Consider the following 14,204-nt stretch of genomic DNA (forward strand, 5'->3'; position numbering starts at 1 on the left):
GCTATGCAGGATCAGACAGCCCACAGATTGTCCAGTTAGAATCAATGACATAGTTGGGGTCCCCACATCCCCCTTTCCGGGTGAGGGATGGACGGGGCTGACTGTGAATAGCCAGGCTACTGGCATGGGAAGGAGGCGCTCCACCTCTAGCTCCCCAGCGCATGTCAGACAGGAACCAGAAGGCACTTACTAATTGCTGGTTCCTGTCTGCGTGGCGCAAGGGCTGCAGCCCGAGTGAAAACTGAGCAGTGGCAGTCTGAACCTGGGCAGCAACAGGTAAGAATGCACTTTTTGTCTATGTAGTGTGTATATGTATGTATTATGCATGCATACATGTTGGGTGTGTACGTAGATATGCATGTGTGCATGTGTATGGTGTATATGTTTGTTTGGTAGTGAGTGTGCATGTGATGTGAATGAGAATATAATGAGTATGTGTGATGTTCTGGGTGAGTGCATGTATGAAATGTAGTGTGAATGTTCTGGGTGTGCTTGTGAGTGAATGTGAGAGAACGGTTATGGGTGAGTGATTGGTGAGTGTATGGGTATTAATGTGAATGTGTGTGAAAGTTCTGGTTGGGTGCCCATGTGGAGAATGCAGTGTTAATGTTCTGGGTGCACATGTGGTATGAGTGAATGTGAGAGAAGGTGTAAAAGTGAGTGACTGGTAGGTGAAAGGATATGAATGTGATTGTGTTTGAATGTTGTGGGTGGGTGCGCATCTGGAGAATGCAGTGTGGATACTCTGGGTGTCCATGTAACTCAATGTGAGAGAAGGTGTTTGCGTCAGTGTCTGGTGAGTGGCTGGGTATAAATGTGATTATGTGTGCATGCGAGAAGCTGGGTGGACTGGTGGGCACTTGAGCGTTGTTGAGATTTCCTTAAAGTCACATAGAATGACAGTTTTATTCGCATTTTTGGACAAAGCCAGCAACTTGATGAGTGTTATTACGTGGCTAGACTGGTATTTTGGTGCAGCCAGATAAGGCAATTACTTGCAGTGGCATGACATTTCATACTGAGTATCTACGATAAAGTATTTTACTGGATATCTATGATAAAGCAAGCATGATACTTGTTATTACGTAACTACACTGGAATTTTGGTGCAGCAATTCTAGACATTTCTTACTGTGGCTGACATGTTTTACTAGGCATCTATGATAAAGAAAGCATGAGTGTTATGTTTCAAGACTGGCCTACATTGGTGTGGCCAATTTGGACATGTTGTCTTAGTGAGGAGTGGCATTTTTAATGGCAAAGCCAACAGGAGTATGCTATAATGTAAGGGCACTGGCATATATTGTTTTCTTATAATATAAAACTGGAATTATTCACCAAGCAAGTATGTTCTTAAATGCGAATGCTGGCATATGTTGGGGCAGCCAGCAAGGAAATGTATGGCACAGGCAGCGTGAAATTGTTTTTTATACTGGCATATATCGTTGGGAAAAGCATCAAAAATGCATTGGGAAATGCTCATGTGCACTGTTATTGACGTACATCTATTGAGGTACCTCACAAAACTAATTGCAAACTGCCTTTCTTTTTACCTCATTGGTTACAGAAAGTGTGCTGTATAATGCACTATTTTAATACATTATTCAAATAATGTTCTCAGGCAGCGACCCCCCATCACCCAGTCATTGATTTGGGCTTTTGTAGAATTTTGTGTATCTCTGGTTACCTTCACCACTTGCAACGACATGCATCTAAAACATGGGGAATTAGCTTGCTGTAATACCCTTTCGATGTGGGGTCCTCTTTGGTTACAATCCCAGACTTAGTGCAGCACTGAAAACACAATCCTCTATATGTTGAAAGAAAACTCACACACAATGATAGACCGCACACATATTTATAATAATGCTCTTTGACATTTATCTGGAATTGTTTAAAATGGGGCAGGATACAAATACGCTTTATCAAAACACAATTAGAAAAACCTAGAATAACATAAACACTCATATATACGTGAATAGACGTAATTAAAATGCAACTGTAGCTGTCTCTTTTCTACCGATAATAACATGGAGCATTTCCAAATTGTATGCATTCCTGAACTTCTCAGCAAACGCAAACAAAACACTCTGACCTCCCACAAGAGAAATTGGCAAGCGATGCTGAGCTATCTCAGCAACTTTGCAAGCATCTGGTTGATTACGCAATCCTGCAAATGACTGATCGCGCACAGAGATCAAACCACTATATTTTATTGCGTGAAAAGAATGATGTCATACTTTTAAAATATCTTTCTAATTGTTTGTCACTTTTAAGCTTTCTAAGAGCTTTAGAAGTGCTCTGCCTGCGTCACTGACAGCAAAACTCCTTCTCCGCAGCACATAGACCCAATGCTCCAGTCAGCCACTGTATTCAGTTCAGTAAAAGACACCCTCCTTCCTCTCCTGCATACGCTCAGCAGACAGGCTGGGTCAATCTCAGATCGCCTTGTGCAGGAGGGACCCCAGCCGGCCCATAGGACTGGGGTTTTCCCAAACAGCACTTTAAGATGGAATAGCAGCACCCGTGAGATGGATGGGGATGCAGATTTGTACTCAAGCATTAAATCAATAATGACAACTCAATGGTTTGATAAAGGTAGTCCATTTAATGACAAGTACAAAAAACAGGGAGTTATCAACATCAGCGGTTGCTCGATCTTCCTTCTCGCTTCAACTCCGATGAACTTCACAAAAACCACATCCTTTATACTAAAAACTCATCATCGCTAATGTGAAACGCTAATAAATGTTGCTTGCAATTCTATTGGTTATAGGAAGGTAACTTTACTATAGGTACTATATCTGTATATGGTAACGGGGATAGGGGATTGGATAGACAATGTCAGGTGGGGCAACTAAGCCCTTCCTTCAAAATGGCTACTGTAAACGTCACTAAAAGTACGACGTCTCATTGGTTCTACATACTATAGGATCCTAGATTACTTAGTACATTGTGATTGGGTTGATACCACGTCACCTTGAACTTTTCCACTTTGCTTAGCAGCATACATAATTGTCGGCCAGGTGCAGGGTGCCCGTCAGCTCCCCTAGCCTCTCACCAACCAGTACCACCATCCATCACTGACCCACTAGCCATGTGTCAATTAATTTCTATTTTGTAGGCCTTGATGGTGCCTCTCTGTCTGGGAGAACTCGGATATCTGTGTATGGCTCAAGACTGCGCATAGGTGTGAAGGCCCCAACTCTTCTTGCTTGGTAGGTCACGTGTGTTCGGGACTGTGAAATCGGCTCCATCTCCATGTAATTAGTTTATTTGATTTTAGCTTTCTGTCCACCAAATGCCTTCTGCTGCTTATCTCGACTCCTTTGAACAGGATACTCCGCTCTTGGCATAATGAATTGTATCAGCCTGTGTCAGGTAAGATGACCTTGGTTTCTTTGCATGGGTCTCATGCATCTGAGTTTCGTTTCTGTCTTTGGCTTTCGATTCCCGTGTTTGAGGGCCTTCGCTCCTGGGGCCTCTAGTAACCTGCGGTTGGTTCTGCCCTTTTGCAAAGTGGATATATACATCATATAAAGTGCTCATTTTGAGGTAGATATGTGTATGTGGCGCTTGCCGCACTATAAGTTCCTACTAAGCATAGCAAGGCACACGATTTCATCATCTTTCTTGCATTTCCAAGCATATGTACACGTGTAAACTGGTTGCATATCTTCATCGCTCTTGTGGCATAAGTTTCTTGTACTTGACATCGTCCTTTTAACTTCAACTCAGGATATCACTTATCCATGGTGTTTCGTCTCTTTTCGTCATTCACAGGTCGTCGTTTTCTTTATCTGAGAGTCAGTCCGAGTTCTTGTGATGTCACCATTCATCTTCTTTTAGGACTTTCATGGCCTCTTCAGGGACTGTACTCAGACGATCTTCATTCCGTTTTATTTGCTGATATGGTTTCCTTAATGGGTACTTTACTGTCCATGTTTTCGGTGGTGTCGGTACTTCACTAGGTGCTGTCGGTCTGATTGGTACCGAGCAGAGCCCCACTGCGGCTCTCTGCTGGTTTATTTGCTCATCGTACGTCACGTATCTCGGCATGAACGTTTCTGGCACTTCAAAATGGGCGCTTTGAGTGCGGTCGTGCTTGGGACCTCCTCTACAGCCTCACACGCTTTCCAAAACACCCAAAATTCTCCAATTTGTCTCTCTTCTTTCTCTAATCTCTTCTTTATTCCTCTTTCTCCCTGCAGAAGACCCCTCCTTTTAACTCTCTCTTCCTTTTAAAGCCTTCTCTCTGCCAACCCTCTTGTCTTAGACCGTTCTACAGAAAGTATATTATTTCCATATTATGTCATCCATTATTCAGACACTTCCCCTAGCATGGCGAGCCCTTTAGTACGTTTCGAGAAGTCTTTTTAGTTTTTTGTATCACCTTTGTACCCCAGGCCCGGAGGCCCGGATGAACATGCAACATTACCATCCTGCTCTCCTGCTCAAACAATGAGTTTTCTTTGCTAACTGAATTCTGCAGATTCATTGTGCCCTGATCCTCACGTCCCATCACTGTGGATTGGTTTGCAATTTGTGCATTTTATTTTCTAAGCCATCATCCACAGTCTGCACCTACATTTTACACCTATGGTTTGCACAGTGGGCTATGGCCTATGTTTTGCCCACTCTAATCACGAATTAGATTAGTTGGGTTAAGATTAAAGGTTAATGGGTTAGTACTTAGTAATTAGTGTGTTAATTGTTAGCCTACACCGTCATGCTTTGCTATGCCACGCTATGCTATGCTATGCTATTCTATTCAATCAATTGAAGCTATACTAAGCTTGCACCTTTCTTTGTTTTGTTTTATTCTGACCAGTGTCTCACAGCAGAGCTATGCCACACACTACAGCTGCAACACCATCATTATTAGTACACTGGTATACACTTTCTATATGGGTCACACTAAAATTCTTGCAATGGTTGAAAGTCACACTACTTATTCCTACAGCTCCCTCATTATGCTCAACTGTTCAGCCACTCTCAAATATGTGTGGCAAATATGTATACCCCTCCAATTAAGGCATTCACCAGCCGCCAGTGGTGGCTGGTACATTTCGATGCCATTCTCTTGTTTCTGGGCTAGGTAAAAGATTTAAGCTTTGATTAAAAAACATACATCTTTCACGCAGTGCAGTGCACGCGTGGCACTGTGGGATCATTATCATCATGGGCATTGAGTATGCGTGGTGGTCCAGGCCGTCCTGGAGTATGGCACAGCTAGCTGAGGGGATGGCCCTCATCATGGCTCGCAGAGCTTCCTCCAAATGTTGTGTTTCGCCACTGGTTAGAATGCTTTCCAAGAGTTATCATTTTAAAAAAATCAGGTTGTCCTTTGGAAGACGATTTTTTCTCTGTCTCATTTTAAGTCAACTCTCAAATGCATGTCAGTCCTTGGATTTAGAAGTTCCTATGCACATCCTTGTGGAATTATTTCCCAAAATAGATGAGTTGTTTGGATCCATCACATTTATGAGTAAAGAAATTACATTTTATTATTATCTTGGGTCCGAAAGATTTTTTTCTATTGCTTCTTCTTTTGCATATGCTGTTTTCAACTTACTTTTGACCAAACAAAGTGTGCATGAAGGTGATTGTATAATGCTCTTATGCACCTGTCCAATTGTAGTAAAGTGCATCATTAAAATAGGCATTCTAGCGTCCTTTCCTTTCTTTCGTGGCCTCGTTTGCCAGCTGTTACTTGTAATGTGTTCCTTCAGAATGTAACATTTCTTTTCACCTTGCCCTAGATGAAACCGGATACGAGTACAGCGGAAGTGAGGAAGAGGAGGATGAGGTGCACGAGGATGAAGGAGAGCCGAGGTAAATCCCATCTCCTAAATCCAAAACAATGAATCAATGTTTCCGAAAGGGTTTTGCTTGTGCTTGTCCTGGGCCCTAGGCCGGCAAAGGAGTGAGAGAAGAGTAATAGCTTAGAGCAAACAGGCCCACTCCCAGGCTGCCCACAACAGCACAAAGCGTCCATCTGTTCCATGCCCATGCGCTCGGCTCACATGCCTCGCAATAGGACTCAGCCACGTTTCATCGTGGGCCCTGATCCTGGCTCTTGGGCTTTTATTGTGAAAGAATCGCTTGTGTACAAGGAATTCCCAAGGCGATCGCGCTCAATAGCGTCACAGGACGCTCGCCGGAAGGAGAACTGGAAAGCATGTGCTTCCTTCCAAGTTCACTTCTATTCTGCCTCCTGATATGGGTTCGGGGTGAATGTGCTGCTTTCCTTTTGCCAGAGCCGAACAAGCTGGCCACAGGAGTGCCCTGTTTTCTGTATTTTATTGTTGCTATTATTTTTTTGTTTTTTTACCGGGGGTGACCCACCATTGACAACCATCTGCGACCCTTCCCATTCTCCCCGTCTTTGAGGAGGGATCAGTGGCGAGCAAAACTAAACTAGCAAAAAGATCTGGCACAATAATATTGAGAGGAAAATGTGTTCTGGCATTTGCTGACAGCTAGAACGCCTTCGTATGGCAGGCGTGTGCAGTAGTAATGCATATTTCATATAGTGCTTCAGGCCAGATTCCATCCAATGCTGGGTGCTGCTATAATTGCAATGTAATGCTAATAATTGCCCCCTTATAGAAGTATGGAAGGTTGGGTCAGCCCAGCTGGGATTCAAACCGTTGTCATGTAGACTAAGCACATACGTCTGGGTGAGTGCCTAAACCCCTGAATTCCCTTGGCATATAAGGTGACTATGAATCTATCACTATTCAGAGTAATTCTGAACTATGAAACCCAAACCCAGAAAAATATTCTAGAGGACAAAGGACCGCTTTACACAGTGTGCCCAGGTTGGTCTGCACTGTTCACTACACATTGTTTTACGCTGTGCCATGAAGAGTACTCTGAAGTGACTTTGGTGCATCATGTTAGTTGCGCTGAGAAACCAATGAATACAAATAAATAAACAAATTAACAAGCAATACAGTTACCATTTTCCTGCTCCATCACTATGAAGAAAGAGGGCTGCACTGCTTGATATCGCCAGAGACCTTTGTTTCCATGATCTACTTGAAAAACACAAAAGACATGTATGGTCAAAGGGAAGTCCTAGTTTCCTAATGCAAAGAAAGCCCTTTCTAAAAATCATCAGAACCAGCAGCTTTTCCAGTGTTTAACGCAGCTCAGGCCTCTAGGCAAACTTCTGAGCATGGCTTGCGAGGATAACGCAGGGGCAACGCGCTCGCTTGGAAGCAGGATGAAGCGGAGCCACATAGCGGATCCCCGTGTCCGTGCTTAGAAACCTCTGGGTATTAAGCGTGTTATAAATAACCAATTGCGATTACAAGCGAAATCTGGTAAACTAACATACTGGCTGGCTATAAGTACACGAAGAGGCAAGAAGACCTACCCATCACCATAGCTTTCATGGGGGTTCTTCCCTCAAAAAGGATTTGAAGAAATGGGGTAACATACTGCAATTTGTAGAACACTTTTCAAAAGAGATTAGCTTAAGAGCCACAGGGTTTGTAGGGTCACCTCCACTTTTGGAGTATCATAGTGCCCAAGGGTCTGTCAAAAAAAAGTCCAACTCTCCTTGGACCCACACCAACCTTCCCCACAAATAACCTCTTTTATAAGAGAGAGACAAACTGTGTCTGTTGCAGTGGTCGAAGTGTATGAAAAGAAGTGGAACTATGTTCCCTGCTAGCCTGCACCCACTCCTCACAAGCCCCATCACCACACCGCCTTCCACACACAATACAAACCCCCAAACACATGCACTTGCTGTTTAAGGGAACGTTCAGTGTAGTGTACTGAAAGTGCACATTTCAACTTCTTCCTACACTGTTATTTTAAAATGAAACAGTTACAGACGGTTTCGTTTTAAAATAAAAGTATAGGAGCAGAAAATCCTAATTTAAAAAAGTAGAGGAGCACTGCTCCCAACCGCTCCCGCTCACTTCGACCACTGGTCTGTTGTACGTTAAGGCCCTATTTCAATATAAAAGACTTGGGAACGCCAGGATAATCCATTTTGCAATGGCACATATCAGTCACCGTGGTAGCAGCTGTGACTACGTCACAAGATTCTACTTAGGTTATTCACGGTTGCAGAGGGCGGTCTTTAGAACAAGTACCAGGGGTCGATCTGATTGACCCCTTCACCCCTTCCTGCTCCCACCATATATCTAGCACTCAGGCAGAGCCAAAGTCCACACTCCTCAACAAACCGGTAAGCCCCGGCCATGCAAGGAATCGGTATTCTCGCTACCGCTCCTAACCTTGCCACTTCACTCTCAAGTGACTCCCTCATTCTTGCGTTCAAGAACATTTACAAGTGTAATCCACGCGAGCTCAATACCAGCATATGTAAGTTACTTACAGACTCCTATCTGAAAACTACTCTGAGGACTTCCCATATTGCATTTGGCCCACACCGCTGACTTGCTAAATTATCTCAGTCAAAAGTGCTTCTTCTTACAATACTAGACCAACCTACTTATCTTGCATCTGCCCACTCGACACTAAATTAGCCTATTTTAAATCACATTTGCCCTATTTCTGTCGAACTAGCCTATTCTGAATTGCATGTGCCCTATTTCTGTTTAACTAGCCTATTTTGAATTGTATTCGCCCTATTTCCGTTGAACTAGCCTATTCTGAATTGCATTTGCCCTATTTCTGTTGAACTAGCCTATTCTAAATTGCATGTGCCCATTTCTGTTGAACTAGCCTATTTTGAATCGCATTTGCCCTATTTCTGTTGAACTAGCCTATTTTGAATTGTATTTTCCCTATTTCTGTTGAACTAGCCTATTCTGAATTGCATTTGCCCTATTTCTGTTGAACTAGCCTATTTTGAATTGTATTTGCCCTATTTCTGTTGAACTAGCCTATTCTGAATGACATTTGCCCTATTTCTGTTGAACTAGCCTATTCTGAATTGCATGTGCCCTATTTCTGTTGAACTAGCCTATTCTGAATTGTATTTACCCTATTTCTGTTGAACTAGCCTATTCTGAATTGCATGTGCCCTATTTCTGTTGAACTAGCCTATTTTGAATTGTATTTGCCCTATTTCTGTTGAACTAGCCTATTTTGAATTGTATTTGCCCTATTTCTGTTGAACTAGCCTATTCTGAATGACATTTGCCCTATTTCTGTTGAACTAGCCTATTCTGAATTGCATGTGCCCTATTTCTGTTGAACTAGCCTATTTTGAATTGTATTTTCCCTATTTCTGTTGAACTAGCCTATTCTGAATTGCATTTGCCCTATTTCTGTTGAACTAGCCTATTTTGAATTGTATTTGCCCTATTTCTGTTGAACTAGCCTATTCTGAATGACATTTGCCCTATTTCTGTTGAACTAGCCTATTCTGAATTGCATGTGCCCTATTTCTGTTGAACTAGCCTATTCTGAATTGTATTTACCCTATTTCTGTTGAACTAGCCTATTCTGAATTGCATGTGCCCTATTTCTGTTGAACTAGCCTATTTTGAATTGTATTTGCCCTATTTCTGTTGAACTAGCCTATTTTGAATTGTATTTGCCCTATTTCTGTTGAACTAGCCTATTCTGAATTGCATGTGCCCTATTTCTGTTGAACTAGCCTATTTTGAATTGCATGTGCCCTATTTCTGTTGAACTAGCCTATTCTGAATTGTATTTGCCCTATTTCTGTTGAACTAGCCTATTCTGAATTGTATTCGCCCTATTTCTGTTGAACTAGACTATTCTGAATTGCATTTGCCCTATTTCTGTTGAACTAGCCTATTCTGAATTGCATTTGCCCTATTTCTGTTGAACTAGCCTATTCTGAATTGCATTTGCCCTATTTCTATTGAACTAGCTGAACTAGCCTATTCTGAATTGTATTTGCCCTATTTCTGTTGAACTAGCCTATTCTGAATTGCATTTGCCCTATTTCTGTTGAACTAGCCTATTCTGAATTGCATGTGCCCTATTTCTGTTTAACTAGCCTACTCTGAAATGCCCCTGCCCCACCTATACTGGACTAGCCTATCTTTGGATTGTAATGACCTCACACATGTTGGACCAGCCTATTCTGAACTGCCTATCTTGAACTGCCCCACCCTTTTTGGACTATACCTATTTATGACACAATGTTTACTGAATCTGCTTAGCTAGTTCTGTACTAGCACTAGACACTATGCTGTCACTGTACTGCACAAATGTATCCTCCTGCGACCAACCTTACAGTGCCACCACCCCAGCCCACCACTCTTCACCGCACCCACCTCACCATTGCACTCATCACACTCGCCCTCTGGTCCACCTGCAGCATGTCCTTCACGCACACAGATCTCTCACCACTACTAGACCACAGTCACGTCACATCATACCCACTACAGTACACCCAGCCCTCTCACCATCAAGCTCAATGACCAACCCCTCCCCAACCCCAGGCTTTGCAGACTCATAGCTTGCATCACATCATACCCACTACAGTACACCCAGCCCAGCCCTCTCACCATTAAGCTCAATGACCAACCCCTCCCCAACCCCAGGCTTTGCAGACTCATAGCTTGCACTAAGCTACACACCACTCACTGCTGCACCCCACCCACTATCGACCTCAGAAACTTCAGACATAGCTCTCGTACCCCTACACTGTCCACACGCACACCTCCCCATACCACCAGTTGCCCAACATACACACCAACACCCAAAGCAGCGCGCCCAGCCTCAATCCCTTTCATCCTTACAATCACCCACTCACTACACCCCCTGGCTCTAACCCCAGCGCCCACGTCCAACAACTACCAATATCAACCCACACAGAACTGAAATGAGCGCTTATCAATGCCAGATTCCTCCCTGCACATGCACTGGAGATTAATGACCTCATCACCGCCCTTAAACTTGACCTACTGGCCATCTCTGAAACCTGGCTACATGAAGCATCAGGCCCTTCCCTCTCCCTTGCCCTCCCTCAAGGATACACTATCCTGAGACAGGACCACAAGACATCCAAAGGTGGAGGTGTAGCCCTCAACTTCAAAGACACCTTCTCCATTAGACTCTGCAACCAACAATGGAAAAACAACGCTGATGTTCTCACTGCCAAACTGTCTCTCTCCCCCAACTGCACCATAAACATCCTAATCACTTACAGGCCACCTGGTTCACTGCCAAACTACCAAAAACACCTCCTCCTAATCATAGGGAATAACCTAAAAAGCTCAACCAAAACCATCCTACTAGGTGACCTCAACTAAGGCAAGCATGACCCCAAGGACAAAGCAGCCGCCTCCCCAGCCAAAAGAACTCGCCCATATTGGGTTCGAACATCACCGCTCCAACTCATTGCAAAGGCCGATCCATCGACTGGATCGCAGACCACAACTGCTCCTCGTCCATCACTAACATCATAGTCCTCCCATGGACAGACCACCACCTCATGCAATTTGCTATTCCCACCCTCCCCAATCACAAGATACTCTTGTATGCCCCGCCCGCCAAAGTCAGAAGCTCGAAAAAACAAACTAAAATCAACCTCGCACCACTTCTCCATATGCCTGAACCTAAACCTCCATTTAACAAAGACCCCCCTCTCTCTGGCCACCACCTATGCACAGGTGCTCACCCAAGCCATTGGAGATAATTACAACCTTGGTGGTAAGGGGTTAACGGCACCGGTAAAGGTGCCAGAGCTGTCAAACCCTTACCGCCCCATTACAAGTCTGCTTGCGGGAGCACGCTAAGGATGCCTGACTTTACCAGGCGTCCTTAGCGGGTCCCGCGAGCAGACAAGCATGCTAAAAACAGGCCCATCATTAACAGGCCCATTGTTAGCATGCTCCCTATTGCCATTGAGCCCTATGGGGGCTTGAATGGGAATGGGGATGGGTTCCTGGAATGGGGAAATATCCGGAGCTCCAAGGTCAGAAACCTGGACCTGGTACCCCGAATGGGGGTAGCCATTCCGCAAATAGCGGCATGGCTACCTCCAATGTTGTAATGACCCCCATTCAGTCCATAGCTCCCAAAAGAAAAAAAAGAGAAAAAATCAATGCACTCTAATTCATGGTTTACGGAACATTATCTACTCTACGCACCAATAAGCGCCGAGCTCTAGCGAAATGGCAATACTCGCCCAACCAATCCTCTCTAAATGAATTTAAAGAGATCTCATCCACGTATAAAAAAGCCATATTCCTAGCCAAATCAGAAGAATCATTCATCCAAAGAATCTCCAAAGCTAATTCAAAATCCAAGGAAATTTTCACTATCTTCAAAGATCTCACCATTACCCCGGATGAAATTATCAAAGACAAAGCTTGGTGTCCAAGCATTCAGGATGTTCTCATCAACAAAGTCAAAATGCTCCAAGAAAAAATGATAACTCAGCGCAAAGCCCTCCCCAATCAGGACATTCCACATCTGCCCCCCCCTCCTAAACCTCTATCTCAAATACCTCTCTTCGCCTTCATAGAAGTCACAGAGACAGAAGTTACCAACCTTCTCAAGGATATCAAACCATCCACTTGCAAAGGGGACATTTGTCCCCCGACCATCATCAAAGAATGCGCAGACTCACTCACTCCCATCATCACAGCATTTATTAATGCATACTTCTCCTCTGGGATCGTACCACAAAGCCTAAAAGAAGCTTGGGTTCGCACCCTCATAAAAAAAAACACCCTAGACCCCACCTGCCCCAACAATTACCACCCCATCACCACCGTTCCCTTCCTCCTCAAAATCCTGGATAAAGCCGCCCACATCCAAATCCAAAAATATCTGGAGTCCAATGCCATCCTAGGAAGCAGACAATCAGGCTTCCGCAAAGGCCATGGCACAGAAGCCGCCCTCTTAGATCTTAAGAAACAAATCACCAAAATAATGGATAATGGTAAACCTTCCCTCGTGCTCCTCCTCGACCTCTCCGCCGCGTTTGATCTTGTTGACCATGATATCCTCACTTCCCACCTGTCCAACACAGCCCACTTCTCGGACAAAGCCACCCCCTGGATAACCTCTTTCCTAGAAGGAAGGGCTATGAAGTTCTACTCTGACCAGGCACCTGCAGCCCCTACAACCATCAACTGTGGAGTCCCCCAGGGCTCCTGTACTGCACCTACTCTCTACAACCTGTTCACCAAACCTCTCTTTGGCATGTTGGATGCACTCGGCACAGCATGCACGAACTATGCCGACGACACCCAAGTCCTCCTCCCTCTCACTGGAGATTACGACCACGTCGCAGAAGCTCTCCTCCAGATATATGCCACCATCCTAACTTGGATGTCAATCAACAGTCTCTGCTTAAATGGGGATAAAACTGAGATCATCATTCTGAGCCCCAAGGAAATTCTTTCCAAACTCAACACTAAATACACTCACTTCACCATGGACCACACTAATATATCAGTCTCTACATCAGTAAAGACCCTTGGAGTCTACTTAGACTCTACACTCTCAATGACAAGACAGGTCAACGCCATCTCTTCCGCCTCTGCTCACACCACCAAACTTATAACTGCTATAAAACCCTTTCTAACCACTCAAAACTGCCTATCCATTGCCAGAGCCACAAAAGGACCTAGACTTGACTACTGCAACGCCCTTCTGGCAGGCACCTCTACGAAAAACATCAACAGGCTCCAAATAATACAAAATAACATGCTCTGTGCAGCCCTACACATTCCAAAAAGTGACCACATATCCCAGGCCAGACGCAAAGCCCACTGGCTCCCAATCAAGGAAAGGATCAACTTCAAAATTCTCACCCTGCAAACCAACTCTGCGTACCCTAGATAAAAAGAGCCAACGCCGGAGGCATTGGCTTTCCTCACATCGCACCTAAACTCTGGAATGCCCACCCCAATGCACTCAGAACTTCCTTGCTCGCCTTACGCAAAACCCTCAAAGCCACATTATTCTTATAACCCATACTACACCCTAGCGCCCTAGCCCTCATCGCCCGGCCTATCCACAAGCTGCACTGTATTTACTATCTTCTATGTACTATGTAACCCCAAGATGAACCGTAAATGAAAACATATGCTATCTCCTATGAACTATGTAACCCTAAAATGAATCTGAAATGCAATTTTCAATGTAACTACTAAGCCTTCCTTTGTAACCAGCAATGTAAATCTGTAACAGCGCCACGATGCCTATGGGCTGATGTGCGCTTTAATAATATGAATTAATATATAAATAAAAATAAATGACAACACAAGACCAAGAGGGCTTGAA

At 44.2% G+C, this 14,204-nt stretch overlaps 1 protein-coding gene across 4 annotated transcripts in view; it reads left to right on the forward strand.

Moving 5' to 3' along the window:
• Positions 1-14,204, forward strand: part of NRK (Nik related kinase) — a 1,461,188-nt gene that overhangs the window by 788,922 nt on the left and 658,062 nt on the right. For all 4 annotated transcript variants that reach the window (XM_069612728.1, XM_069612727.1, XM_069612725.1 and 1 more), the window contains one exon: positions 5,762-5,834. In XM_069612728.1, the coding sequence (XP_069468829.1) occupies positions 5,762-5,834 (73 nt within the window). The remainder of the gene's footprint in view (positions 1-5,761; positions 5,835-14,204) is intronic.

The sequence above is a fragment of the Ambystoma mexicanum genome, chromosome 5p, assembly GCF_040938575.1.
Source record: "Ambystoma mexicanum isolate Mex_15411 chromosome 5p, UKY_AmexF1_1, whole genome shotgun sequence".
Classification (NCBI taxonomy): domain Eukaryota; kingdom Metazoa; phylum Chordata; class Amphibia; order Caudata; family Ambystomatidae; genus Ambystoma; species Ambystoma mexicanum.